Source organism: Oncorhynchus kisutch, linkage group LG3, assembly GCF_002021735.2.
Source record: "Oncorhynchus kisutch isolate 150728-3 linkage group LG3, Okis_V2, whole genome shotgun sequence".
Lineage (NCBI taxonomy): Eukaryota > Metazoa > Chordata > Actinopteri > Salmoniformes > Salmonidae > Oncorhynchus > Oncorhynchus kisutch.
Genome location: NC_034176.2, coordinates 24,640,304 through 24,661,700, shown reverse-complemented (window position 1 = coordinate 24,661,700; position 21,397 = coordinate 24,640,304). Strand labels below are relative to the sequence as shown.

Below are 21,397 nucleotides of genomic sequence, written 5' to 3'. Positions count from 1 at the left end.
GGAGAGAGAGGGGGAGAGGGAGAGAGAGAGCGAAGATCGAAACAGTAGGTCCATGACAAGGTATCATGTCTGGAGAACACACATGCCTCTTCATGTGATACATGATGTTTGGCTGTGCTAAGTGTTATCTTATGGGTTTGGTGATTGTTCTGTGTGAAGCCGTATTCTGCATTGCATCATGGAATGTGATGTGAAATCCCTGGGCCTATGGCTGTTGAAGCTACTCCACTGCACTGCTGCTCCACTGCACTGCCCTTCTCCCCCGATTGCTCAGTTTGGCCTGGCGGCCAGCTCTAGGAAGAGTGGGTTAACTACCTTGTTCAGGAGCAGAACGTCATATTTTTTACATGGTTAGCTCAGGGATCTGACCTAGCAACCTTTCAGTTACTGGCCCAATGCTCTAACCACAAGGCTACCTGCTGCCCCAAGTCCTGCCGTCTCAAAAACTGCACAATAAATGTGTAACCAAGGGGGAACTAGTGCATTTCTCTGAGAAAAGCTGCTTCAGTTTTACCAATCTTCCAAAACACTTGAAATTCTTGTAAAATCATTTGCATTTATTTGATCAAATAGACTTTGAAAGGGTAGACATGCAGAAATTCCTCTTGTCAAAAGACTTGCTGTTACAAAAGTAGTTCTTCATGCAGCGTAACAGGTTACAGGTTCTTCTTGGTGAAGCGCCTGAATGGCTTCATCATTGCTGAAAAGACCCTGACAATCAAGGATCGTTTTTTGACAAGCTGAGATATGGAGGGAGAAACCTCTCCAACTGGAGCTAGAAACAGAGAGAGAGATGCAGTATAGTAACATTGAAAACATTGATAACAGTGCTATGAGTTTGGTAGGCATACCTATGTTTCTAACACACACCTAAACCAAACTACAAGCTATAGCAGAGCTCTAAAACATCCTTACCTATGCAATGTGCATCAGTAGAGGGAATCTCAGTCTGTTCCTGGACTGAATGGCAGTCCTTTTTGTTTCCTCTCTTGGAACGCTAACAGAAGAAAGGTAAAGAAAATGGTACAGAAAATAAATAAATAAATAAATGGAACACTTCTGAATCCAAGGCAACAATTTAGTGATGAATAAAACATTTGTATTTCATGTATTTGTCTTATCATAGCCACATCAATAACATCAGCACCTAACTGGAACAAAAAACAAATGCCAACTCCCTGCTATACCTTGAAGTTGATCCCGAGTTTGGTCATTGAAAAGCAAAGGAAGCTCCTTCTTGCTTTCTGCTCAGCCCCCCTCTCTGTCTCAGCCTGGTCTGATGGGTTTGTTGCAGCAGAAGCTGGTCTTGACGCCTCCTTGCATCCCTGTACCAGCTGCTGGGTCAAGGACTTTACCAGGACTCTGTCAAATGCAGGGTCCTGGGAGGAAATAGCTGCTTGCAGGGTGTTATAAGAGCCAAACTCCTCCATGAGGTTTTTATGTACACCTCTGAACACCCTTTGGATGTTTAGGTTCTGGGAATATGCCTGTGTCCTGGAGAATCTGGATGCAGCACAGAACTCAGACAGGACTTGTCTGATGAGTTGCTGACATGTTTCTGTCAGATCTGCTGCCTGTTGGGAGGGTCCATCTAGGGCTGAGGGTCTGATCTCCGATAGCAACCTTATCACCAGTATGGTGACAAAACAGATGCCATCATCTTTGCTGGAGTCCATCAAGTACTGCAGTGGGAATGCAGTGGCACTGCTGATGTCCGGGGTGATTAAGAGCTCCCTCAGATGGACAGAGCTGCTGCGGATGCACACCTCCTTCTCTTCAATGTCAATCCCATTTCCCTTTGGTACCAAAGAGGTTCCTTTGCTGGTGAAAGACGTAGTGGAGGATCGAAAAGAGGCTTTAGCACTCTGACTGCTGTCAGTCATTGGACTGTTACGATGCAGGGGTTCATCTGTGTGTGCCATCATCTTTGTCTTTAGGTCACTTGAAGAAATCTCTGGCATTTTAGAGACTCTGGTGTCGATGCAGGAGCTCCTGACGATGGGGCAAGTCAGACCAAAAGGCACTTGGTCAGGGATGGGAGTGCCAGGGAGATTGATCTCTAACTCACACTCTGACCTAGGACCCTTTGAAGAGCTGGACAAGGAACTACGACCATTTAAAGAAGTGGACAAAGATGAACAGGTTCTAGGGATGTCTTGGCAGACGTGTTCACTGTCATCCTCACTTTTCTCAACCTCCTTCAGCATAGTTCCTAACATCTCATTGATCTGAAGGAGCTCCCTGGAATCCTTCATTCGCCCTAAGTTTGAGATTTCACTCTGGATAGCAACCAGGATTTCCCCAAGGGTCTCTTTGGAAGAAGCATTTTCTGTCCTTTCGGATCCGGATGGCTTCAGCCCTGTGAAGAAATCCTTAAGTGTGTTCTTCATACTGACACAGATGGTCTTAGCTGTTGACCAAAGCTTCTATTCTGATATTTTAACACTCAATTCAGTATCATCCAGTTGGGAGCCCCCGTGGGAGCACTGCGAAACTCTCCCACTTCTTTCCAGTAGCACAGTGTCAGTGGACTCATTTTTCTGGAAAATAGTAGCCATTCCTTTGACAAAGGTTTCCACTAATCCAGAGGCTGTATTCTCAGAGGACATGGAGGACATGGATTCTGAAAGGACATGGATCTCCGATGGTGAGCTAGATGATAAGCCAGCCTGCAGACTTTTCTGAAGACCAGTATGGCTGATCTGTGTGATAAAGGAATGACTGGATCTCATCAGCACTTTACTCACTGCTTCTTCTGCCTGAGTCTGGAAGTCATTGCTAGAGAGCTTCTTAATGCTCTGAATCAGACTAGTAGAGGATTCTGTGATTCTGACACTCTCTTCTGAGCTCAGTTGAGAATATTGAGTACTCACGCTCAAGTCTTCATTGGGTGAGGGTGACTGGGAAATAGTATAGTCATCGAGTGGATAGAGTTAAAAGGTCCCTCAGCTTTGCTCGTATACGGCCGTAGAGTGTGCGGGCTAGAGAGAAAGTTATCATCTGTGAAGATCCTGTAGTGTGCTCATTTACAGGAACTGGCCAATCAACTGCTTCACATGTGCCTTCAAATGATGCTATCGTCTCCATGCCTCCCACAAATGCCTTAACAATCAATGTGGCAGTGGAGGTTACAGATGTCAGGGCTGTGCAGCTGGTATTCAGGGGGGCTTCAGTAAGGCTAGGAGCAGCACTAGAAGGCCTAGAGGAAGGAGCCATGCCAGAAGAGCTGCTGACTTTCCTTGTAAGGATGGTGTTCACCGCCTTCAGGGCTTTAGACTGAAAGTCGGGGCTAGAGAGGGTCTGAATCTTTCTGGCCACCACACTGGTAGAGGATCCAGTCTCTTTGAGAAAGTGAGTGGTCCCTTCTTTCCCAGGTGGACACTCAACATCAAGGTCACATTGAAGATTGGTCAGAAATTTAGACCCCAAGATTGTCATCTTCTTGGCCAGATCCAATAGGATGTTGAAGTCCTGTGCCATTTTGTCCATTGTGCCGACAATGGCATCCAGCACATCATCGGTCACAGGGTCCATGAGGGGCTCGATAAACCCTACCCACTCTGGCTCAGACGTTTGGCTCTGTAGCTCGGCCAGGATCTGCACCGAGGCTACCCGAATGACCTCCTTGCCTGCTGCTATGTCCTGACTGTCCATAAGGGGGCAACACCCCGGGCTGGCCTGAATGGCCACTGAGAGGCCAGAGTTAAGCTGGTGTACCACCTCCCCCACGATAGCACAGCTCAACTCGGAGGAGCTGGGGTTGGAGTGACCCTCAACCAGGGATATCAGGAGGCTCTCTTCCGTTACCCCAAAAAGAGCCTTCAGAGGCTCCTCCATGAGTGTAGCCTCTCCAGTTGCAGGCAAGCTCTGCAATGAGGTCTGGGACCTTGAAGATAAACACACAATCACCCCTTATGCCATGCAAATGTGACCAACTGTCACACCCTGACCATAGTTTGCTTTGTATGTTTCTATGTTTTGTTTGGTCAGGGTGTGATCTGAGTGGGCATTCTATGTTGTGTGTCTAGTTTGTCTGTTTCTGTGTTTGGCCTGATATGGTTCTCAATCAGAGGCAGGTGTTAGTCATTGTCTCTGATTGGGAACCATATTTAGGTAGCCTGTTTGGTGTTGGGGTTTGTGGGTGATTGTTCCTGTCTTTGTGTTTGTTACACCAGATAGGGCTGTTTTCGGTTTCACGGTTTTTGTATATTGTTCTATTTTCATCTTTGTATCAAAATAACCACGCTGCGTTTTGGACCGCCTCTCCTTCAACAGAAGAAACCCGTTACACCAACTGTATCTAATCTAGTTCATTAGTGAGCCTGAAAACCAAATTAGAGCAATGATGGATTACTTCTCATACCACCGTAGTTCTAGAAGCCTAAAGCCAACGGACACAATTTTTTGCCTGATTTTTATGTTTGTATGACATCAGAATAGGATTAATTCTGAAAGGCATGTACCTGATCTATTTATTCATAGATTACTTTATGGCTTACCCAGTTAAAAATGACTTTCACCTGGACCCACCCCCTCAGTGGCAACATTTCTGACCAGAACTTAAAACTACAAGGTGTGAATTACAAGTTAATAATTTATGATAAGTATGGGTCAGGTCTTGCATTTATTAAGTTGAAATATTGCTGTGAACATACCTCTTAGGCGAACAGCATGGTGATGAGGTCCTGCGGGTGGATTTTTGGCGGCACCCTGCACTGCCATTCCTCCTCCTCTCCTTAGTCCAGTAGTTCATCTCACTGATCAGCAGCCTTTTCTCTCTCTCATCCAGACTGCCTAAGGAATCCTCAGAGCACTGGGATTCTGGGGAGGTTGCCCCACTCCTCAGGTTCACCCCCATGATACGAGCTAGCGCTGGTAGGAGAATGCGGAGGGCTGTCTGGGTCACGACTTTAACAATCTTCAGACACAGCATGGAGAGCTATGGCCAACAAACAGAGGAATGTTTTTGTCAATCAAGTAATTCCATGACACCATTCCCTATATAGCACACAACTTTTGACCAGAACCTTATGTGGAGAGACTTATGTTATTTTTCATGCCATGCTGAATCACTCTCCATTGGCTAGAGAAAAGAAAAGAAAGGAAACATATTTTACCTGCACACTGATGTTGAGTTAGTGGAGTCACTAGATATCCATGTTAGGGGAAATAAACGTGTATTTAATGAAGCTATTAGCAAGTACATGAGACATTTTGTTCTTGATTTACAGGAAGAGTTAGGGGTGTGGTTACAGTGATGTTAGGTGTACTGTTTGAAATCCCCTTTGTGGTTAGAAGGTGCACTATGACTATAAATTCAGAGTTGTTGTATGTGAGGTTGGAAAAAGACATGGGACTTGCTCATCAGTTAGATTCCTCAGGAAGGAGAGGAGGATTGGGGCACAGCATGTCTCAATCTTGAGAGAAGGCATTAGAGTCCTCTGAGCCTCCTTCTCCAGCTGCTCAATGATAGATCCCCTTTCCCGGAAACCACACCCGGGTGTCTGAGAAGACTCTGGGAAACCGCAAAGAGAAATCTAAAGTTGAATCTGAACTTGATCCCTAATTTCCTTCACCTTTAGTGATTTGATTGCACTGGACAGGTAAAAGCACATCTCTCTGCGGGCCTCCACTATATTGCTTTCACCTATATAGATACTATCTTCTCAGATTAGTGCTGATGAATTTGAACACAACCTGCACCCAACATGAAGTAATCTCGAACCTGCACCAATGCTGCAGTCCTCCTCCACGGAAGTCTTCTTGGCACAGCCACTGGATTTACGTTTAGCCTACATGACAACAGATTATAGGTCTCATAGCAGATCTAAGGTCAGTGTAGCGTCTCCTCCTAATGCTTTAAGGCTAGGATTTAGTGATAGTAAACTAATCTTAGATCTGTGCCTAAGTAGGCAGAGCATGTGTAATGGACAGCATATTTCTTACCTTGCCTCCTGTCCTGTTCTTGTTGGTCTCATATGTCTCTGTTTCATCCTTCATATTCTCCACAACCTTATTTTGGTCATCTGGGGGATCCTCCCATTTCACGCTCTGGTGGATAAATGAGAGACCAATATCAGTCCTAGGTTGTGACTTTATGAAACAACTTATTCGCTCCTATTTTAAACAAAACGGCAATAGTGGTCAGATTTCAGTCCATGGATCAAACCAGTGAGACCTATTGCTGTGTTAGTGACCTACTATATTGTTAGTAATTTCTCTTCTAAACTCAAAATAGGCTAAATGAACCATACCTTGCTGTCATCTGACATGATGTGTAGCTTATTGTTGTAGGCTGTTTAGAGGAAATACTAATACCTCCTTTGAAAAAACGTCAGTGAACCATCGGCAAACAACTGAAGTGAATATGAACGTCCTTGAATTATGCCAAAGCATTGTTGAATACTCGATTCCGATTGGCTGAAGCCAGAGCATTCTCCAAAGATGTCATACACACATGATGTCACAATTAGGCCAAAGTCTAATGTCTATATGAATTGTCAATGTAATTGGAAAACAAATCAAAGCTTGTCAAAGTTCTGCCAAACGAAAATATGTCTAAGTGCACGTTTTTGCGTTTAATTTATGGTTTATCATGCGTCGTCATTCATCACCATGCACAAAAACGTAACTCGCTGCCATCCATTAGCTATAATTCTGAGGTTGCAAAGCTGCAGAACTAGGACGTGCAATAAATTATAACCACTTGCAGAATAATTTCAAATCAAAGATGTTCAAGGGGGCTTGAACTATTTCAGCACTGTGGAGCTGTCCGCTGCATAGAGCTGACACGTTTCTTGGAGTCAGGGGACCGTGCCATGGTGCTGAAACGGAGCAGGGCTCAGTTCTATGGATATCTCATGCGGATTTTCCTGCTAGCCTATGTATAACGATACTATAATCACATTATTTTCATCCATCCGCCAACACAAATGGCATGTCAACGTTTCCCAAATAATAATGCAATGGAGCCAAGCCGAGATGTATGGTTCTTCATCCAGAGGACGAAGCACCACTGTATCATCTAAAACCTTCAGAGAGATCCCTTAAAACTGTAGTATAAACTCTCCACGGCTGTTATGGTAGCTACGTTAATTTAGAGAGACATGGACAAATCCAACACATAGCGTTTCTACTGAGTCCTGCTTAGAGGTGACTGACCGTCATGTTGCTAGTTGTAATGACGCTTTTAAAACAATAATAGTTATTTGTAATTGCTCTGGGAGCTAATTATTGCAGAGCCCAGCTACACATCCTGCTCGCTGGGCTCATTATGGACAGCCAATGAGCAGTTCAGGTGAAAAAGTCAGCCAGATCTGATCCCTATAACATACATGATACTAGGATACTGTAGCAACCTCCCGGCCTGCACAATCCTCCATGGCACGAATGCTACACGCGCAATATGGTATGCTAACATCCCTCAACAATTCCCCAATTGGAATTACTTGCCTAAACTTCCAATCATACTTATTTTCTAATATCAACCATAGTTTCTGCACTTAAGGCAGACTTGCCATTAGAACAAGATGGAATTAGGACAACGTTAAAGCTCATTAAACGTAGGCTAAAGTGAACCTTACCTGGCTGTCGTCAGCCATTATGTGTAGCCCGTTAATTAAGGCTCTGCGCCTCGGATACTGTAGCAGTTCTGATAGGCTACTGTAGCTTTTCTGTAACTGTTAAACTAATCTAATCGTATCCGTTGAAAACCGGTCAGTGAACCGTCCTCAAACACAATGAACTGATGTCAATATGGACATTATCCTTCACATAAAGATATCAAATACATGACGTCAGATATGCCTAGAGGCATTGTTGACTTGATCAGAATACATATCATAGTGACACAGTACGTGCTGTTGACAGCCTACCCCGAAATCAAACAGGAACATGGATTTTGTGAAATCTGTTGTGAATGTATAGGAATGTTTTTACAACTGCATAACTGCCTTCATTTTACTGGACCCCATGAAGAGTAGCTGCTGCAGCTAAAGGGGATCCACAATAAATACAAATACAAACCCAATGCACCATGATAACACATGTATCAACTTGTTTTGACATATCACATGGGATATGACAGTTCCTGATTCTGAGATACTGTAAATCAACAGACCTTGAGAGGAGATTAAACATGTTGATCTATTTCACAGGTTTCTGGTGGTTTCTAAGCATTCTACATGTGTTGGGGAAGGAGGGTGGGATCTCTCCAGAGCATCTAATTACATCAATCATGTCTTGCCATGCATGTGATATGAGATAATGTTATGCACCACGTTAATATACATTGCCTAAGGCTGCAGTAGTATACTCCATGGAGACAGTGCACAATGTTCATTTTACACGATGGATAGATGCTACTCCATTTCATACAATCAATCATCAATCAATCAGTACAATTTATTTATAAAGCCCTTTTTACATCAGCAGATGTCACAAAATGCTTATTCCGACACCCAGCTTAAAACCTCAAATAGCATGCAATGCAGATTTAGAAGCACGGTAGCTAGGAAAAACTCTCTAGAAAAACAGGAACCTAGGAAGAAACCTAGAGAGGAACCAGGCTCTGAGGGGTGGCTAGTCCTCTTCTGGCTGTGCCGGTGGAAATTATAAGCGTACATGGCCAATAAGGCCAGATTGTTCTTGTAGTATGATCTAAAATAAAGACGCGCGACAACGAGGTTCTAACTCCAGCCTGTTTATTAACCTAACCCTCGCATGTCCTACATAGGTACGGATACACCCCAAGGGACATCCTACTACATCTTCCCCTCTCCCATGAACAAGAACTCAACATGCATAACCACTGAAGCATAACTGAAATGCAATTTGGAAACCAGTATTATTCTCGAACATGCTACTTCCCATCCTGAAACAGTATGAAAGCATTAAATCACACAGTATGAACATTAACTTAGGTACAGTCTCTTGTTGCTGGGTATGTTCCCCAGCAGTATGTTTTCTCTTCACGTAACATAGTCTTTCAGCCACTCTGGTGGCTTCACATCCCTTTTTGGGCGCGCTTGTGGCTCTGTGAGCATTCTCTCTCCTTCACCCTCTTTTTGTGCATTTTCTGTGGCCTCGGTCTGTGTGGCTGGTAGATCTGGAAGAGCTCTGAGGTGTGTTTTGTTCCTTCGTACCTCTTCTGAGCCTGTGCCACCACATAGGAGCGTGGGGCATCCGCTTTCCTCAGCACTATTGCTGGTGTCTTTGAGTTTGTAATCCACACGCGTTGACCTTCGGTCAGCTCTGGCCTCTCCTTAGCATGGTGTCTCCGATTAAAGTCTCCAGTTTGCGTTTGTTTCAGACTTTTGTCCCTCTCAGCGAAGGCCTTTCTGTTAGGCCATCGGGGTTTAAGCTGAGCCGGCGAGACAGGCAATGGGGAACGCTGCCTCCTGCCCATCAGGAGCTCGGCAGGCGACGGCCCATGATGCAGTGGTGTAACTCTGTAAGCTAACAGAGCCCTGTATGGATCCTTGTTTTTTTCAGCAGTCCCTTGACTGTTTTCACAGCTCTCTCTGCCTCACCATCCGATCTCGGATCAGCTCTTTCCTGAGCGCGCCAAACTGACAATGTTCTGCTAGTTTGTGAACAGCTGTGATAAAACTGTCAGTGGTTTCACCCTGCTCCTGTTTGCGCATATTAAACCTAACTCTCTCAAAAATAATATTGTGTCTCCCTACAAAATGCGTTCCAAAACAGTCTTTAACGGCACTGTAGTTCAGTTTCTCTTCGTCGGTCAACGTTGAAGCATTTAATATATCCTCGGCTTCATCACCCATAGAGTAGATCAGTGTATTAACTTGAAATGCCTCATTTTTCACGTTTACGCCTGATGCTACCCTGTACCTTTCAAAGCGACTGATTCATTTCGGCCAGTTTTGTATGTCCATACAAACAAAATTCTCCGGGGGACTAATGGGAAAGCACTAGCCACTGGCCTGTCCGTGTTTGCGCCAGAGCCCGTTGAACTTGGAGTCGCAAACCCTGAAATCCCGCCAGCTTCTTCCTCTTGCAACATGTTGCTTAGCAGTAGCTTAGTCCTTGCTCGTTAGCTAGCAAAATAATGATATGCGCTGTTTTATCTCCAACACTGTGCCCTCCCTGCTTTGAAACAGCCTGAAAGTATGATTTACTTGGTACCTCCTTCACGTTTATGTGAATTTTAAAACCTCTTCTGACACCATGTAGTATGATCTAAAATAAAGACGCGCGACAACGAGGTTCTAGCTCCAGCCTGTTTATTAACATAACCCTCGCATGTCCTACATAGGTACGGATACCCCCAAGGGACATCCTACTACAGTTCTTCAAGTACTGTAGTTCAAACATTCTTCATAGATGACCAGCAGAGTCAACAAAATAATGTGGTTACAGAAGGTGCAACAGGTCAGCACCTCCGGAGTAATGGTCAGTTGGCTTTTCATAGCCGAACATTCAGAGGTTGAGACAACAGGTGTGGTAGGGAGAGAGAGAGCGAAGATCGAAACAGCAGGTCCGTGACAAGGTATCACGTCTGGAGAACACACATGCATCTTCATGTGATACATGATGTTTGGCTGTGCTACGTGTTATCTATTGGGTTTGGTGATTGTTCTGTGTGAAGCCGTATTCTGCATTGCATCATGGAATGTGATGTGAAATCCCTGGGCCTATGGCTGTTGAAGCTACTCCACTGCACTGCTGCTCCACTGCACTGCACTTCTCCCCCGATTGCTCAGTTTGGCCTGGCGGCCAGCTCAAGGAAGAGTGGGTTTTTACATGGTTAGCTCAGGGATCTGACCCTAGCAACCTTTCAGTTCAAATCAAATCAAATCAAATGTATTTATATAGCCCTTCATCAGCTGATATCTCAAAGTGCTGTACAGAAACCCAGCCTAAAACCCCAAACAGCAAGCAATGCAGGTGTAGAAGCACGGTGGCTAGGAAAAACTCCCTAGAAAGGCCAAAACCTAGGAAGAAACCTAGAGAGGAACCAGGCTATGTGGGGTGGCCAGTCCTCTTCTGGCTGTGCCGGGTGGAGATTATAACAGAACATGGCCAAGATGTTCAAATGTTCATAAATGACCAGCATGGTCGAATAATAATAAGGCAGAACAGTTGAAACTGGAGCAGCAGCACAGTCAGGTGGAAGTTGAAACTGGAGCAGCAGCATGGCCAGGTGGACTGGGGACAGCAAGGAGTCATCATGTCAGGTAGTCCTGGGGCATGGTCCTAGGGCTCAGGTCAGTTGAAACTGGAACAGCAGCATGGCCAGGTGGACTGGGGACAGCAAGGAGTCATCATGTCAGGTAGTCCTGGGGCATGGTCCCAGGACTCAGGTCCTCCGAGAGAGAGAAAGAAAGAGAGAAGGAGAGAATTAGAGAACGCACACTTAGATTCACACAGGACACCGAATAGGACAGGAGAAGTACTCCAGATATAACAAACTGACCCCAGCCCCCCGACACATAAACTACTGCAGCATAAATACTGGAGGCTGAGACAGGAGGGGTTACTGGCCCAACGCTTTAACCACAAGGCTACCTGCTGCCCCAAGTCCTGCCAACTCAAAAACTGCACAATAAATGTATAACCAAGGGGGAACTAGTGCATTTCTCTGAGAAAAGCTGTTTCAGTTTTACTAATCTTCCAAAACACTTGAAATTCTTGTAAAATAATTTGCATTTATTTGATCAAATAGACTTTGAAAGGGTAGACATGCAGAAATTTCTCTTGTCAAAAGTCTTACTGTTACAAAAGTAGTTCTTCATGCAGCGTAACAGGTTACAGGTTCTTCTTGGTGAAGCGCCTGAATGGCTTCATCATTGCTGAAAAGACCCTGACAATCAAGGATCGTTTTTTGACAAGCTGAGATATGGAGGGAGAAACTTCTCCAACTGGAGCTAGAAACAGAGAGAGAGATGCAGTATAGTAACATTGAAAAATAACAGTGCTATGAGTTTGGTAGGCATACCTGTGTTTCTAACACACACCTAAACAAAACTACAAGCTATAGCAGAGCTCTAAAACATCCTTACCTATGCAATGTGCATCAGTAGAGGGAATCTCAGTCTGTTCCTGGACTGAATGGCAGTCCTTTTTGTTTCCTCTCTTGGAACGCTAACAGAAGAAAGGTAAAGAAAATGGTACAGAGAATAAATAAATAATAAATAAAACACTTCTGAATCCAAGGCAACAATTTAGTGATGAATAAAACATGTTTATTTCATGTATTTGTCTTATCATAGCCACATCAATAACATCAGCACCTAACTGGAACAAAAAACAAATGCTAACTCCCTGCTATACCTTGAAGTTGATCCTGAGTTTGGTCATTGAAAAGCAAAGGAAGCTCCTTCTTGCTTTCTGCTCAGCCCCCCTCTCTGTCTCAGCCTGGTCGGATGGGTTTGTTGCAGCAGAAGCTGGTCTTGACGCCTCCTTGCATCCCTGTACCAGCTGCTGGGTCAAGGACTTTACCAGGACTCTGTCAAATGCAGGGTCCTGGGAGGAAATAGCTGCTTGCAGGGTGTTACAAGAGCCAAACTCCTCCATGAGGTTTTTATGTACACCTCTGAACACCCTTTGGATGTTCAGGTTCTGGGAATATGCCTGTGTCCTGGAGAATCTGGATGCAGCACAGAACTCAGACAGGACTTGTCTGATGAGTTGCTGACATGTTTCTGTCAGATCTGCTGCCTGTTGGGAGGGTCCATCTAGGGCTGAGGGTCTGATCTCCGATAGCAACCTTATCACCATTATGGTGACAAAACAGATGCCATCATCTTTGCTGGAGTCCATCAAGTACTGCAGTGGGAATGCAGTGGCACTGCTGATGTCCGGGATGATTAAGAGCTCCCTCAGATGGCCAGAGCTGCTGGGGATGCACACCTCCTTCTCTTCAATGTCAATCCCATTTCCCTTTGGTACCAAAGAGGTTCCTTTGCTGGTGAAAGACGGAGTGGAGGATCGAAAAGAGGCATTAGCACTCGGTGGTCGACTGCTGTCAGTCATTGGACTGTTACGATGCAGGGGTTCATCTGTGTGTGCCATCATCTTTGTCTTTAGGTCACTTGAAGAAATCTCTGGCATTTTAGAAAGGGAATCTCAGTCTGTTCCTGGACTGAATGGCAGTCCTTTTTGTTTCCTCTCTTGGAACGCTAACAGAAGAAAGGTAAAGAAAATGATACAGAGAATAAATAAATAAATGGAACACTTCTGAATCCAAGGCAACAATTTAGTGATTAATAAAACATATTTATTTCATGTATTTGTCTTATCATATCAATAACATCAGCACCTAACTGGAACAAAAAACAAATGCTAACTCCCTGCTATGACGTGGTATGTAGTTCTTAATTCGTCAGTGGCTGCAATATTGTCCTCAGTAAACTCAACATGAGTGAAAACAACACAGACAAGGACAAGTTTTTCGAGATATAAAAAATACTGTATGCTATTATGGATGCATACAGTAGCCTATCAGAACAGCTGCAGTATCAGAGGCGCAGAGCCTTAATTAACGGGCTACACATAATGGCTGACGACAGCCAGGTAAGGTTCATTTTAGCCTACGTTTAATGAGCTTTAAAGTTGTCCTAATTCCATCTTGTTCTAATGGCAAGTCTGCCTTAAGTGCAGAAACTATGGTTGATATTAGAAAATAAGTATGATTGGAAGTTTAGGCAAGTAATTCCAATTGGGGAATTGTTGTGGGATGTTAGCATACCATATTGCGCGTGTAGCATTCGTGCCATGGAGGATTGTGCAGGCCGGCAGGTTGCTACAGTATCCTAGTATCATGTATGTTATAAGGATCAGATCTGGCTGACTTTTTCACCTGAACTGCTCATTGGCTGTCCATAATGAGCCCAGCGAGCAGGATGTGTAGCTGGGCTCTGCAATAATTAGCTCCCAGAGCAATTACAAACAACTATTCTTGTTTTAAAAGCGTCATTACAACTAGCAACATGACGGTCAGTCCCCTCTAAGCAGGACTCAGTAGAAACGCTATGTGTTGGATTTGTCCATGTCTCGCTAAATTAACCTAGCTACCATAACAGCCGTGGAGAATTTACACTACAGTTTTAAGGGATCTCTCTGAAGGTTTTAGATGATACAGTGGTGCTTCGTCCTCTGGATGAAGAACCATACATCTCGGCTTGGCTTCATTGCATTATTATTTGGGAAACGTTGACATAGCATTTGTGTTGCCGGATGGATGAAAATAATGTGATTATAGTATCGTTATACATAGGCTAGCAGGAAAATCCGCATGAGTTATCCATAGAACTGAGCCCTGCTCCGTTTCAGCACCATGGCACGGTCCCCTGACGCGAAGAAACGTGTCAGCTCTATGCAGCGGACAGCTCCACAGTGCTGAAATAGTTCAAGCCCCCTTGAACATTATTCTGCAAGTGGTTATAATTTATTGCACGTCCTAGTTCTGCAGCTTTGCAACCTCAGAATTATAGCTAATGAATGGCGGCGAGTTACGTTTTTGTGCATGGTGATGAATGACGATGCATGATAAACCATAAATTAAACGCAAAAACGTGCACTTAGACATATTTTCGTTTGGCAGAACTTTGACAAGCTTTGATTTGTTTTCCAATTACATTGACAATTCATATAGACATTAGACTTAGGCCTAATTGTGACATCATGTGTGTATGACATCTTTGGAGAATGCTCTGGCTTCAGCCAATCGGAATCGAGTATTCAACAATGCTTTGGCATAATTCAAGGACGTTCATATTCACTTCAGTTGTTTGCCGATGGTTCACTGACGTTTTTTCAAAGGAGGTATTAGTATTTCCTCTAAACAGCCTACAACAATAAGCTACACATCATGTCAGATGACAGCAAGGTATGGTTCATTTAGCCTATTTTGAGTTTAGAAGAGAAATTACTAACAATATAGTAGGTCACTAACACAGCAATAGGTCTCACTGGTTTGATCCATGGACTGAAATCTGACCACTATTGCCGTTTTGTTTAAAATAGGAGCGAATAAGTTGTTTCATAAAGTCACAACCTAGGACTGATATTGGCCTCTCATTTATCCACCAGAGCGTGAAATGGGAGGATCCCCCAGATGACCAAAATAAGGTTGTGGAGAACATGAAGGATGAAACAGAGACACATGAGACCAACAAGAACAGGACAGGAGGCAAGGTAAGAAATATGCTGTCCTTTACACATGCTCTGCCTACTTAGGCACAGATCTAGGATTAGTTTACTATCACTAAATCCTAGCCTTAAAGCATTAGGAGGAGACGCTACACTGACCTTAGATCTGCTATGAGACCTATAATCTGTTGTCATGTAGGCTAAACGTAAGTCCAGTGGCTGTGCCAAGAAGACTTCCGTGGAGGAGGACTGCAGCATTGGTGCAGGTTCGAGATTACTTCATGTTGGGTGCAGGTTGTGTTCAAATTCATCAGCACTAATCTGAGAAGATAGTATCTATATAGGTGAAAGCAATATAGTGGAGGCCCGCAGAGAGATGTGCTTTTATCTGTCCAGTGCAATCAAATCACTAAAGGTGAAGGAAATTAGGGATCAAGTTCAGATTCAACTTTAGATTTCTCTTTGCGGTTTCCCAGAGTCTTCTCAGACACCCGGGTGTGGTTTCCGGGAAAGGGGATCTATCATTGAGCAGCTGGAGAAGGAGGCTCAGAGGACTCTAATGCCTTCTCTCAAGATTGAGACATGCTGTGCCCCAATCCTCCTCTCCTTCCTGAGGAGTCTAACTGATGAGCAAGTCCCATGTCTTTTTCCAACCTCACATACAACAACTCTGAATTTATAGTCATAGTGCACCTTCTAACCACAAAGGGGATTTCAAACACTACACCTAACATCACTGTAACCACACCCCTAACTCTTCCTGTAAATCAAGAACAAAATGTCTCATGTACTTGCTAATAGCTTAATTAAATACACATTTATTTCCCATAACATGGATATCTAGTGACTCCACTAACTCAACATCAGTGTGCAGGTAAAATATGTTTCCTTTCTTTTCTTTTCTCTAGCCAATGGAGAGTGATTCAGCATGGCATGAAAAATAACGTAAGTCTCTCCACATAAGGTTCTGGTCAAAAGTTGTGCGCTATATAGGGAATGGTGTCATGGAATTACTTGATTGACAAAAACATTCCTCTGTTTGTTGGCCATAGCTCACATTCGAGCAGCTCTCCATGCTGTGTCTGAAGATTGTTAAAGTCGTGACCCAGACAGCCCTCCGCATTCTCCTACCAGCGCTAGCTCGTATCATGGGGGTGAACCTGAGGAGTGGGGCAACCTCCCCAGAATCCCAGTGCTCTGAGGATTCCTTAGGCAGTCTGGATGAGAGAGAGAAAAGGCTGCTGATCAGTGAGATGAACTACTGGACTAAGGAGAGGAGGAGGAATGGCAGTGCAGGGTGCCTCCAAAAATCCACCCGCAGGACCTCATCACCATGCTGTTCGCCTAAGAGCAATATTTCAACTTAATAATTGCAAGACCTGACCCATACTTATCATAAATTATTAACTTGTAATTCACACCTTGTAGTTTTAAGTTCTGGTCAGAAATGTTGCCACTGAGGGGGTGGGTCCAGGTGAAAGTCATTTTTAACTGGGTAAGCCATAAAGTCATCTATGAATAAATAGATCAGGTACATGCCTTTCAGAATTAATCATATTCTGATGTCATACAAACATAAAAATCTGGCAAAAAATCGTGTCAGTTGTCTTTAGGCTTCTAGAACTACGGTGGTATGAGAAGTAATCCATCATTGCTCTAATTTGGTTTTCAGGCTCACTAATGACCCAGATTAGATACAGTTGGTGTAACGGGTTTCTTCTGTTGAAGGAGAGGCGGACCAAAACGCAGCGTGGTTATTTTTGATTACATCTTTAATAAAGATGAAAATAGAACAATATACAAAAACCGTGAAACCGAAAACAGCCCTATCTGGTGTAACAAACACAAAGACAGGAACAATCACCCACAAACCCCAACACCAAACAGGCTACCTAAATATGGTTCCCAATCAGAGACCATGACTAACACCTGCCTCTGATTGAGAACCATATCAGGCCAAACACAGAAACAGACAAACTAGACACACAACATAGAATGATTGTGTGTTTATCTTCAAGATCCCAGACCTCATTGCAGAGCTTGCCTGCAACTGGAGAGGCTACACTCATGGAGGAGCCTCTGAAGGCTCTTTTTGGGGTAACGGAAGAGAGCCTCCTGATATCCCTGGTTGAGGGTCACTCCAACCCCAGCTCCTCCGAGTTGAGCTGTGCTATCGTGGGGGAGGTGGTACACCAGCTTAACTCTGGCCTCTCAGTGGCCATTCAGGCCAGCCCGGGGTGTTGCCCCCTTATGGACAGTCAGGACATAGCAGCAGGCAAGGAGGTCATTCGGGTAGCCTCGGTGCAGATCCTGGCCGAGCTACAGAGCCAAACGTCTGAGCCAGAGTGGGTAGGGTTTATCGAGCCCCTCATGGACCCTGTGACCGATGATGTGCTGGATGCCATTGTCGGCACAATGGACAAAATGGCACAGGACTTCAACATCCTATTGGATCTGGCCAAGAAGATGACAATCTTGGGGTCTAAATTTCTGACCAATCTTCAATGTGACCTTGATGTTGAGTGTCCACCTGGGAAGGAAGGGACCACTCACTTTCTCAAAGAGACTGGATCCTCTACCAGTGTGGTGGCCAGAAAGATTCAGACCCTCTCTAGCCCCGACTTTCAGTCTAAAGCCCTGAAGGCGGTGAACACCATCCTTACAAGGAAAGTCAGCAGCTCTTCTGGCATGGCTCCTTCCTCTAGGCCTTCTAGTGCTGCTCCTAGCCTTACTGAAGCCCCCCTGAATACCAGCTGCACAGCCCTGACATCTGTAACCTCCACTGCCACAGTGATTGTTAAGGCATTTGTGGGAGGCATGGAGACGATAGCATCATTTGAAGGCACATGTGAAGCAGTTGATTGGCCAGTTCCTGTAAATGACCACACTATAGGATCTTCACAGATGATAACTTTCTCTCTAGCCCGCACACTCTACGGCCGTATACGAGCAAAGCTGAGGGACCTTTTAACTCTATCCACTCGAGAAGAAGGTGTGGCTAAGGATGCTTCTCTTCAGGAGTCTTCAGACACCCTGGAAAAGGCAACTGTTTCAACTATTGAGGTCCAGTTACCCAGCACCGAACTTAGTAGAGTTCCCAGTGAGAGCCAACCAATACCAGCTCTCTGTCGCTCCAATCTGGATACCAGTACTCAAGAAGTTCTTAGCAGTGTTTTTTCCATCTACAAGTCAGAGTTATCAAAAGTGGAGAGTAAATCCTTGGCCGTTGTCAGTTCATCTGATGAGTCCCTAGAGGCTTGTTGGTTTGTTGATGGTGTCCTATCAAAGCTCGATGACTATACTATTTTCCAGTCACCCTCACCCAATGAAGACTTGAGCGTGAGTACTCAATATTCTCAACTGAGCTCAGAAGAGAGTGTCAGAATCACAGAATCCTCTACTAGTCTGATTCAGAGCATTAAGAAGCTCTCTAGCAATGACTTCCAGACTCAGGCAGAAGAAGCAGTGAGTAAAGTGCTGATGAGATCCAGTCATTCCTTTATCACACAGATCAGCCATACTGGTCTTCAGAATTGTCTGCAGGCTGGCTTATCATCTAGCTCACCATTGGAGATCCATGTCCTTTCAGAATCCATGTCCTCCATGTCTTCTGAGAATACAGCCTCTGGATTAGTGGAAACCTTTGTCAAAGGAATGGCCACTATTTTCCAGAAAAATGAGTCCACTGACACTGTGCTACTGGAAAGAAGTGGGAGAGTTTCGCAGTGCTCCCACGGGGGCTCCCAACTGGATGATACTGAATTGAGTGTTAAAATATCAGAAGAGAAGCTTTGGTCAACAGCTAAGACCATCTGCGTCAGTATGAAGAACACACTTAAGGATTTCTTCACAGGGCTGAAGCCATCCGGATCCGAAAGGACAGAAAATGCTTCTTCCAAAGAGACCCTTGGGGAAATCCTGGTTGCTATCCAGAGTGAAATCTCAAACTTAGGGCGAATGAAGGATTCCAGGGAGCTCCTTCAGATCAATGAGATGTTAGGAACTATGCTGAAGGAGGTTGAGAAAAGTGAGGATGACAGTGAACACGTCTGCCAAGACATCCCTAGAACCTGTTCATCTTTGTCCACTTCTTTAAATGGTCGTAGTTCCTTGTCCAGCTCTTCAAAATGTCCTAGGTCAGAGTGTGAGTTAGAGATCAATCTCCCTGGCACTCCCATCCCTGACCAAGTGCCTTTTGGTCTGACCTGCCCCATCGTCAGGAGCTCCTGCATCGACACCAGAGTCTCTAAAATGCCAGAGATTTCTTCAAGTGACCTAAAGACAAAGATGATGGCACACACAGATGAACCCCTGCATCGTAACAGTCCAATGACTGACAGCAGTCGACCACCGAGTGCTAAAGCCTCTTTTCGATCCTCCACTCCGTCTTTCACCAGCAAAGGAACCTCTTTGGTACCAAAGGGAAATGGGATTGACATTGAAGAGAAGGAGGTGTGCATCCCCAGCAGCTCTGTCCATCTGAGGGAGCTCTTAATCACCCCGGACATCAGCAGTGCCACTGCATTCCCACTGCAGTACTTGATGGACTCCAGCAAAGATGATGGCATCTGTTTTGTCACCATACTGGTGATAAGGTTGCTATCGGAGATCAGACCCTCAGCCCTAGATGGACCCTCCCAACAGGCAGCAGATCTGACAGAAACATGTCAGCAACTCATCAGACAAGTCCTGTCTGAGTTCTGTGCTGCATCCAGATTCTCCAGGACACAGGCATATTCCCAGAACCTGAACATCCAAAGGGTGTTCAGAGGTGTACATAAAAACCTCATGGAGGAGTTTGGCTCTTATAACACCCTGCAAGCAGCTATTTCCTCCCAGGACCCTGCATTTGACAGAGTCCTGGTAAAGTCCTTGACCCAGCAGCTGGTACAGGGATGCAAGGAGGCGTCAAGACCAGCTTCTGCTGCAACAAACCCATCCGACCAGGCTGAGACAGAGAGGGGGGCTGAGCAGAAAGCAAGAAGGAGCTTCCTTTGCTTTTCAATGACCAAACTCGGGATCAACTTCAAGGTATAGCAGGGAGTTAGCATTTGTTTTTTGTTCCAGTTAGGTGCTGATGTTATTGATGTGGCTATGATAAGACAAATACATGAAATACATATGTTTTATTCATCACTAAATTGTTGCCTTGGATTCAGAAGTGTTCCATTTATTATTTATTTATTCTCTGTACCATTTTCTTTACCTTTCTTCTGTTAGCGTTCCAAGAGAGGAAACAAAAAGGACTGCCATTCAGTCCAGGAACAGACTGAGATTCCCTCTACTGATGCACATTGCATAGGTAAGGATGTTTTAGAGCTCTGCTATAGCTTGTAGTTTGGTTTAGGTGTGTGTTAGAAACATAGGTATGCCTACCAAACTCATAGCACTGTTATTTTTCAATGTTACTATACTGCATCTCTCTCTCTGTTTCTAGCTCCAGTTGGAGAGGTTTCTCCCTCCATATCTCAGCTTGTCAAAAAACGATCCTTGATTGTCAGGGTCTTTTCAGCAATGATGAAGCCATTCAGGCGCTTCACCAAGAAGAACCTGTAACCTGTTACGCTGCATGAAGAACTACTTTTGTAACAGCAAGACTTTTGACAAGAGGAATTTCTGCATGTCTACCCTTTCAAAGTCTATTTGATCAAATAAATGCAAATTATTTTACAAGATTTTCAAGTGTTTTGGAAGATTGGTAAAACTGAAGCAGCTTTTCTCAGAGAAATGCACTAGTTCCCCCTTGGTTACACATTTATTGTGCAGTTTTTGAGTCGGCAGGACTTTGGGCAGCAGGTAGCCTTGTGGTTAGAGCATTGGGCCAGTAACTGAAAGGTTGCTAGGTCAGATCCCTGAGCTAACCATGTAAAAAATATGACGTTCTGCTCCTGAACAAGGTAGTTAACCCACTCTTCCTAGAGCTGGCCGCCAGGCCAAACTGAGCAATCGGGGGAGAAGGGCAGTGCAGTGGAGCAGCAGTGCAGTGGAGTAGCTTCAACAGCCATAGGCCCAGGGATTTCACATAATATTCCATGATGCAATGCAGAATACGGCTTCACACAGAACAATCACCAAACCCATAAGATAACACTTAGCACAGCCAAACATCATGTATCACATGAAGAGGCATGTGTGTTCTCCAGACATGATACCTTGTCATGGACCTACTGTTTCGATCTTCGCTCTCTCTCTCCCTCTCCCCCTCTCTCTCCCTCTCCCTCTCTCTACCACACCTGTTGTCTCGACCTCTGAATGTTCGGCTATGAAAAGCCAACTGACAATT

At 44.6% G+C, this 21,397-nt stretch overlaps 3 protein-coding genes and 2 long non-coding RNA genes across 7 annotated transcripts; 2 read left to right on the top strand and 3 right to left on the bottom strand.

Annotated features, from left to right (window-relative positions):
- Nucleotides 1-539: 539 nt before the first annotated feature.
- LOC116369618 (uncharacterized) lies at nt 540-4,947 on the bottom strand. Of its 3 annotated transcripts, none has more exons than XM_031819563.1 (4): nt 4,656-4,947; nt 1,188-3,886; nt 916-997; nt 540-775 (listed from the first exon to the last, which is right to left on the bottom strand). In XM_031819563.1, exons 2-4 carry the CDS (start codon nt 2,388-2,390, stop codon nt 657-659), a joined length of 1,404 nt encoding a protein of 467 aa, XP_031675423.1. In that variant the 5' UTR covers nt 2,391-3,886; nt 4,656-4,947; the 3' UTR covers nt 540-656. The 3 variants fall into 2 exon arrangements, 2 of the variants coding, with proteins under 2 accessions (XP_031675423.1, XP_031675424.1); XR_004208641.1 differs by lacking the exon at nt 1,188-3,886.
- Nucleotides 4,948-5,052: 105 nt separating this feature from the next.
- On the bottom strand, nt 5,053-10,792 carry LOC116369593 (uncharacterized). The gene is made up of 3 exons (XR_004208637.1): nt 5,947-10,792; nt 5,726-5,792; nt 5,053-5,515 (listed from the first exon to the last, which is right to left on the bottom strand). It is a non-coding gene; the product is annotated as an uncharacterized LOC116369593 (long non-coding RNA).
- A 947-nt stretch (nt 10,793-11,739) lies between these two features.
- On the bottom strand, nt 11,740-13,074 carry LOC116369571 (uncharacterized). Its single transcript, XM_031819558.1, has 3 exons — nt 12,295-13,074; nt 12,024-12,105; nt 11,740-11,888 (listed from the first exon to the last, which is right to left on the bottom strand). The coding sequence occupies exons 1-3, from the start codon at nt 13,072-13,074 to the stop codon at nt 11,770-11,772; spliced, it is 981 nt and encodes a 326-aa protein (XP_031675418.1). The 3' UTR covers nt 11,740-11,769.
- Nucleotides 13,075-14,444: 1,370 nt separating this feature from the next.
- Nucleotides 14,445-16,481, top strand: LOC116360547 (uncharacterized). Its single transcript, XM_031815285.1, has 5 exons — nt 14,445-15,159; nt 15,314-15,380; nt 15,591-15,744; nt 16,023-16,059; nt 16,167-16,481. Exons 1-5 carry the CDS (start codon nt 15,106-15,108, stop codon nt 16,479-16,481), a joined length of 627 nt encoding a protein of 208 aa, XP_031671145.1. The 5' UTR covers nt 14,445-15,105.
- A 3,580-nt stretch (nt 16,482-20,061) lies between these two features.
- Nucleotides 20,062-20,789, top strand: LOC116369582 (uncharacterized). The gene is made up of 3 exons (XR_004208636.1): nt 20,062-20,145; nt 20,335-20,416; nt 20,552-20,789. It is a non-coding gene; the product is annotated as an uncharacterized LOC116369582 (long non-coding RNA).
- Nucleotides 20,790-21,397: the final 608 nt, after the last annotated feature.

Excerpts from the sequence above, each read along its gene's own strand:
- LOC116360547 (XM_031815285.1), top strand. The coding sequence starts at position 15,106 with ATGAAGGATGAAACAGAGACACATGAGACCAACAAGAACAGGACAGGA. Across the intron at positions 15,160-15,313 it reads AGAACAGGACAGGAGGCAAG|GCTAAACGTAAGTCCAGTGG; the intron begins GTAAGAAATATG and ends GTTGTCATGTAG. Across the intron at positions 16,060-16,166 it reads AGCATGGCATGAAAAATAAC|CTCACATTCGAGCAGCTCTC; the intron begins GTAAGTCTCTCC and ends TGTTGGCCATAG.
- LOC116369618 (XM_031819563.1), bottom strand. The coding sequence starts at position 2,390 with ATGAAGAACACACTTAAGGATTTCTTCACAGGGCTGAAGCCATCCGGA. Across the intron at positions 998-1,187 it reads AACTCGGGATCAACTTCAAG|CGTTCCAAGAGAGGAAACAA; the intron begins GTATAGCAGGGA and ends TTCTTCTGTTAG. Across the intron at positions 776-915 it reads TACTGATGCACATTGCATAG|CTCCAGTTGGAGAGGTTTCT; the intron begins GTAAGGATGTTT and ends CTCTGTTTCTAG.
- LOC116369571 (XM_031819558.1), bottom strand. The coding sequence starts at position 13,074 with ATGCCAGAGATTTCTTCAAGTGACCTAAAGACAAAGATGATGGCACAC. Across the intron at positions 12,106-12,294 it reads AACTCAGGATCAACTTCAAG|CGTTCCAAGAGAGGAAACAA; the intron begins GTATAGCAGGGA and ends TTCTTCTGTTAG. Across the intron at positions 11,889-12,023 it reads TACTGATGCACATTGCATAG|CTCCAGTTGGAGAAGTTTCT; the intron begins GTAAGGATGTTT and ends CTCTGTTTCTAG.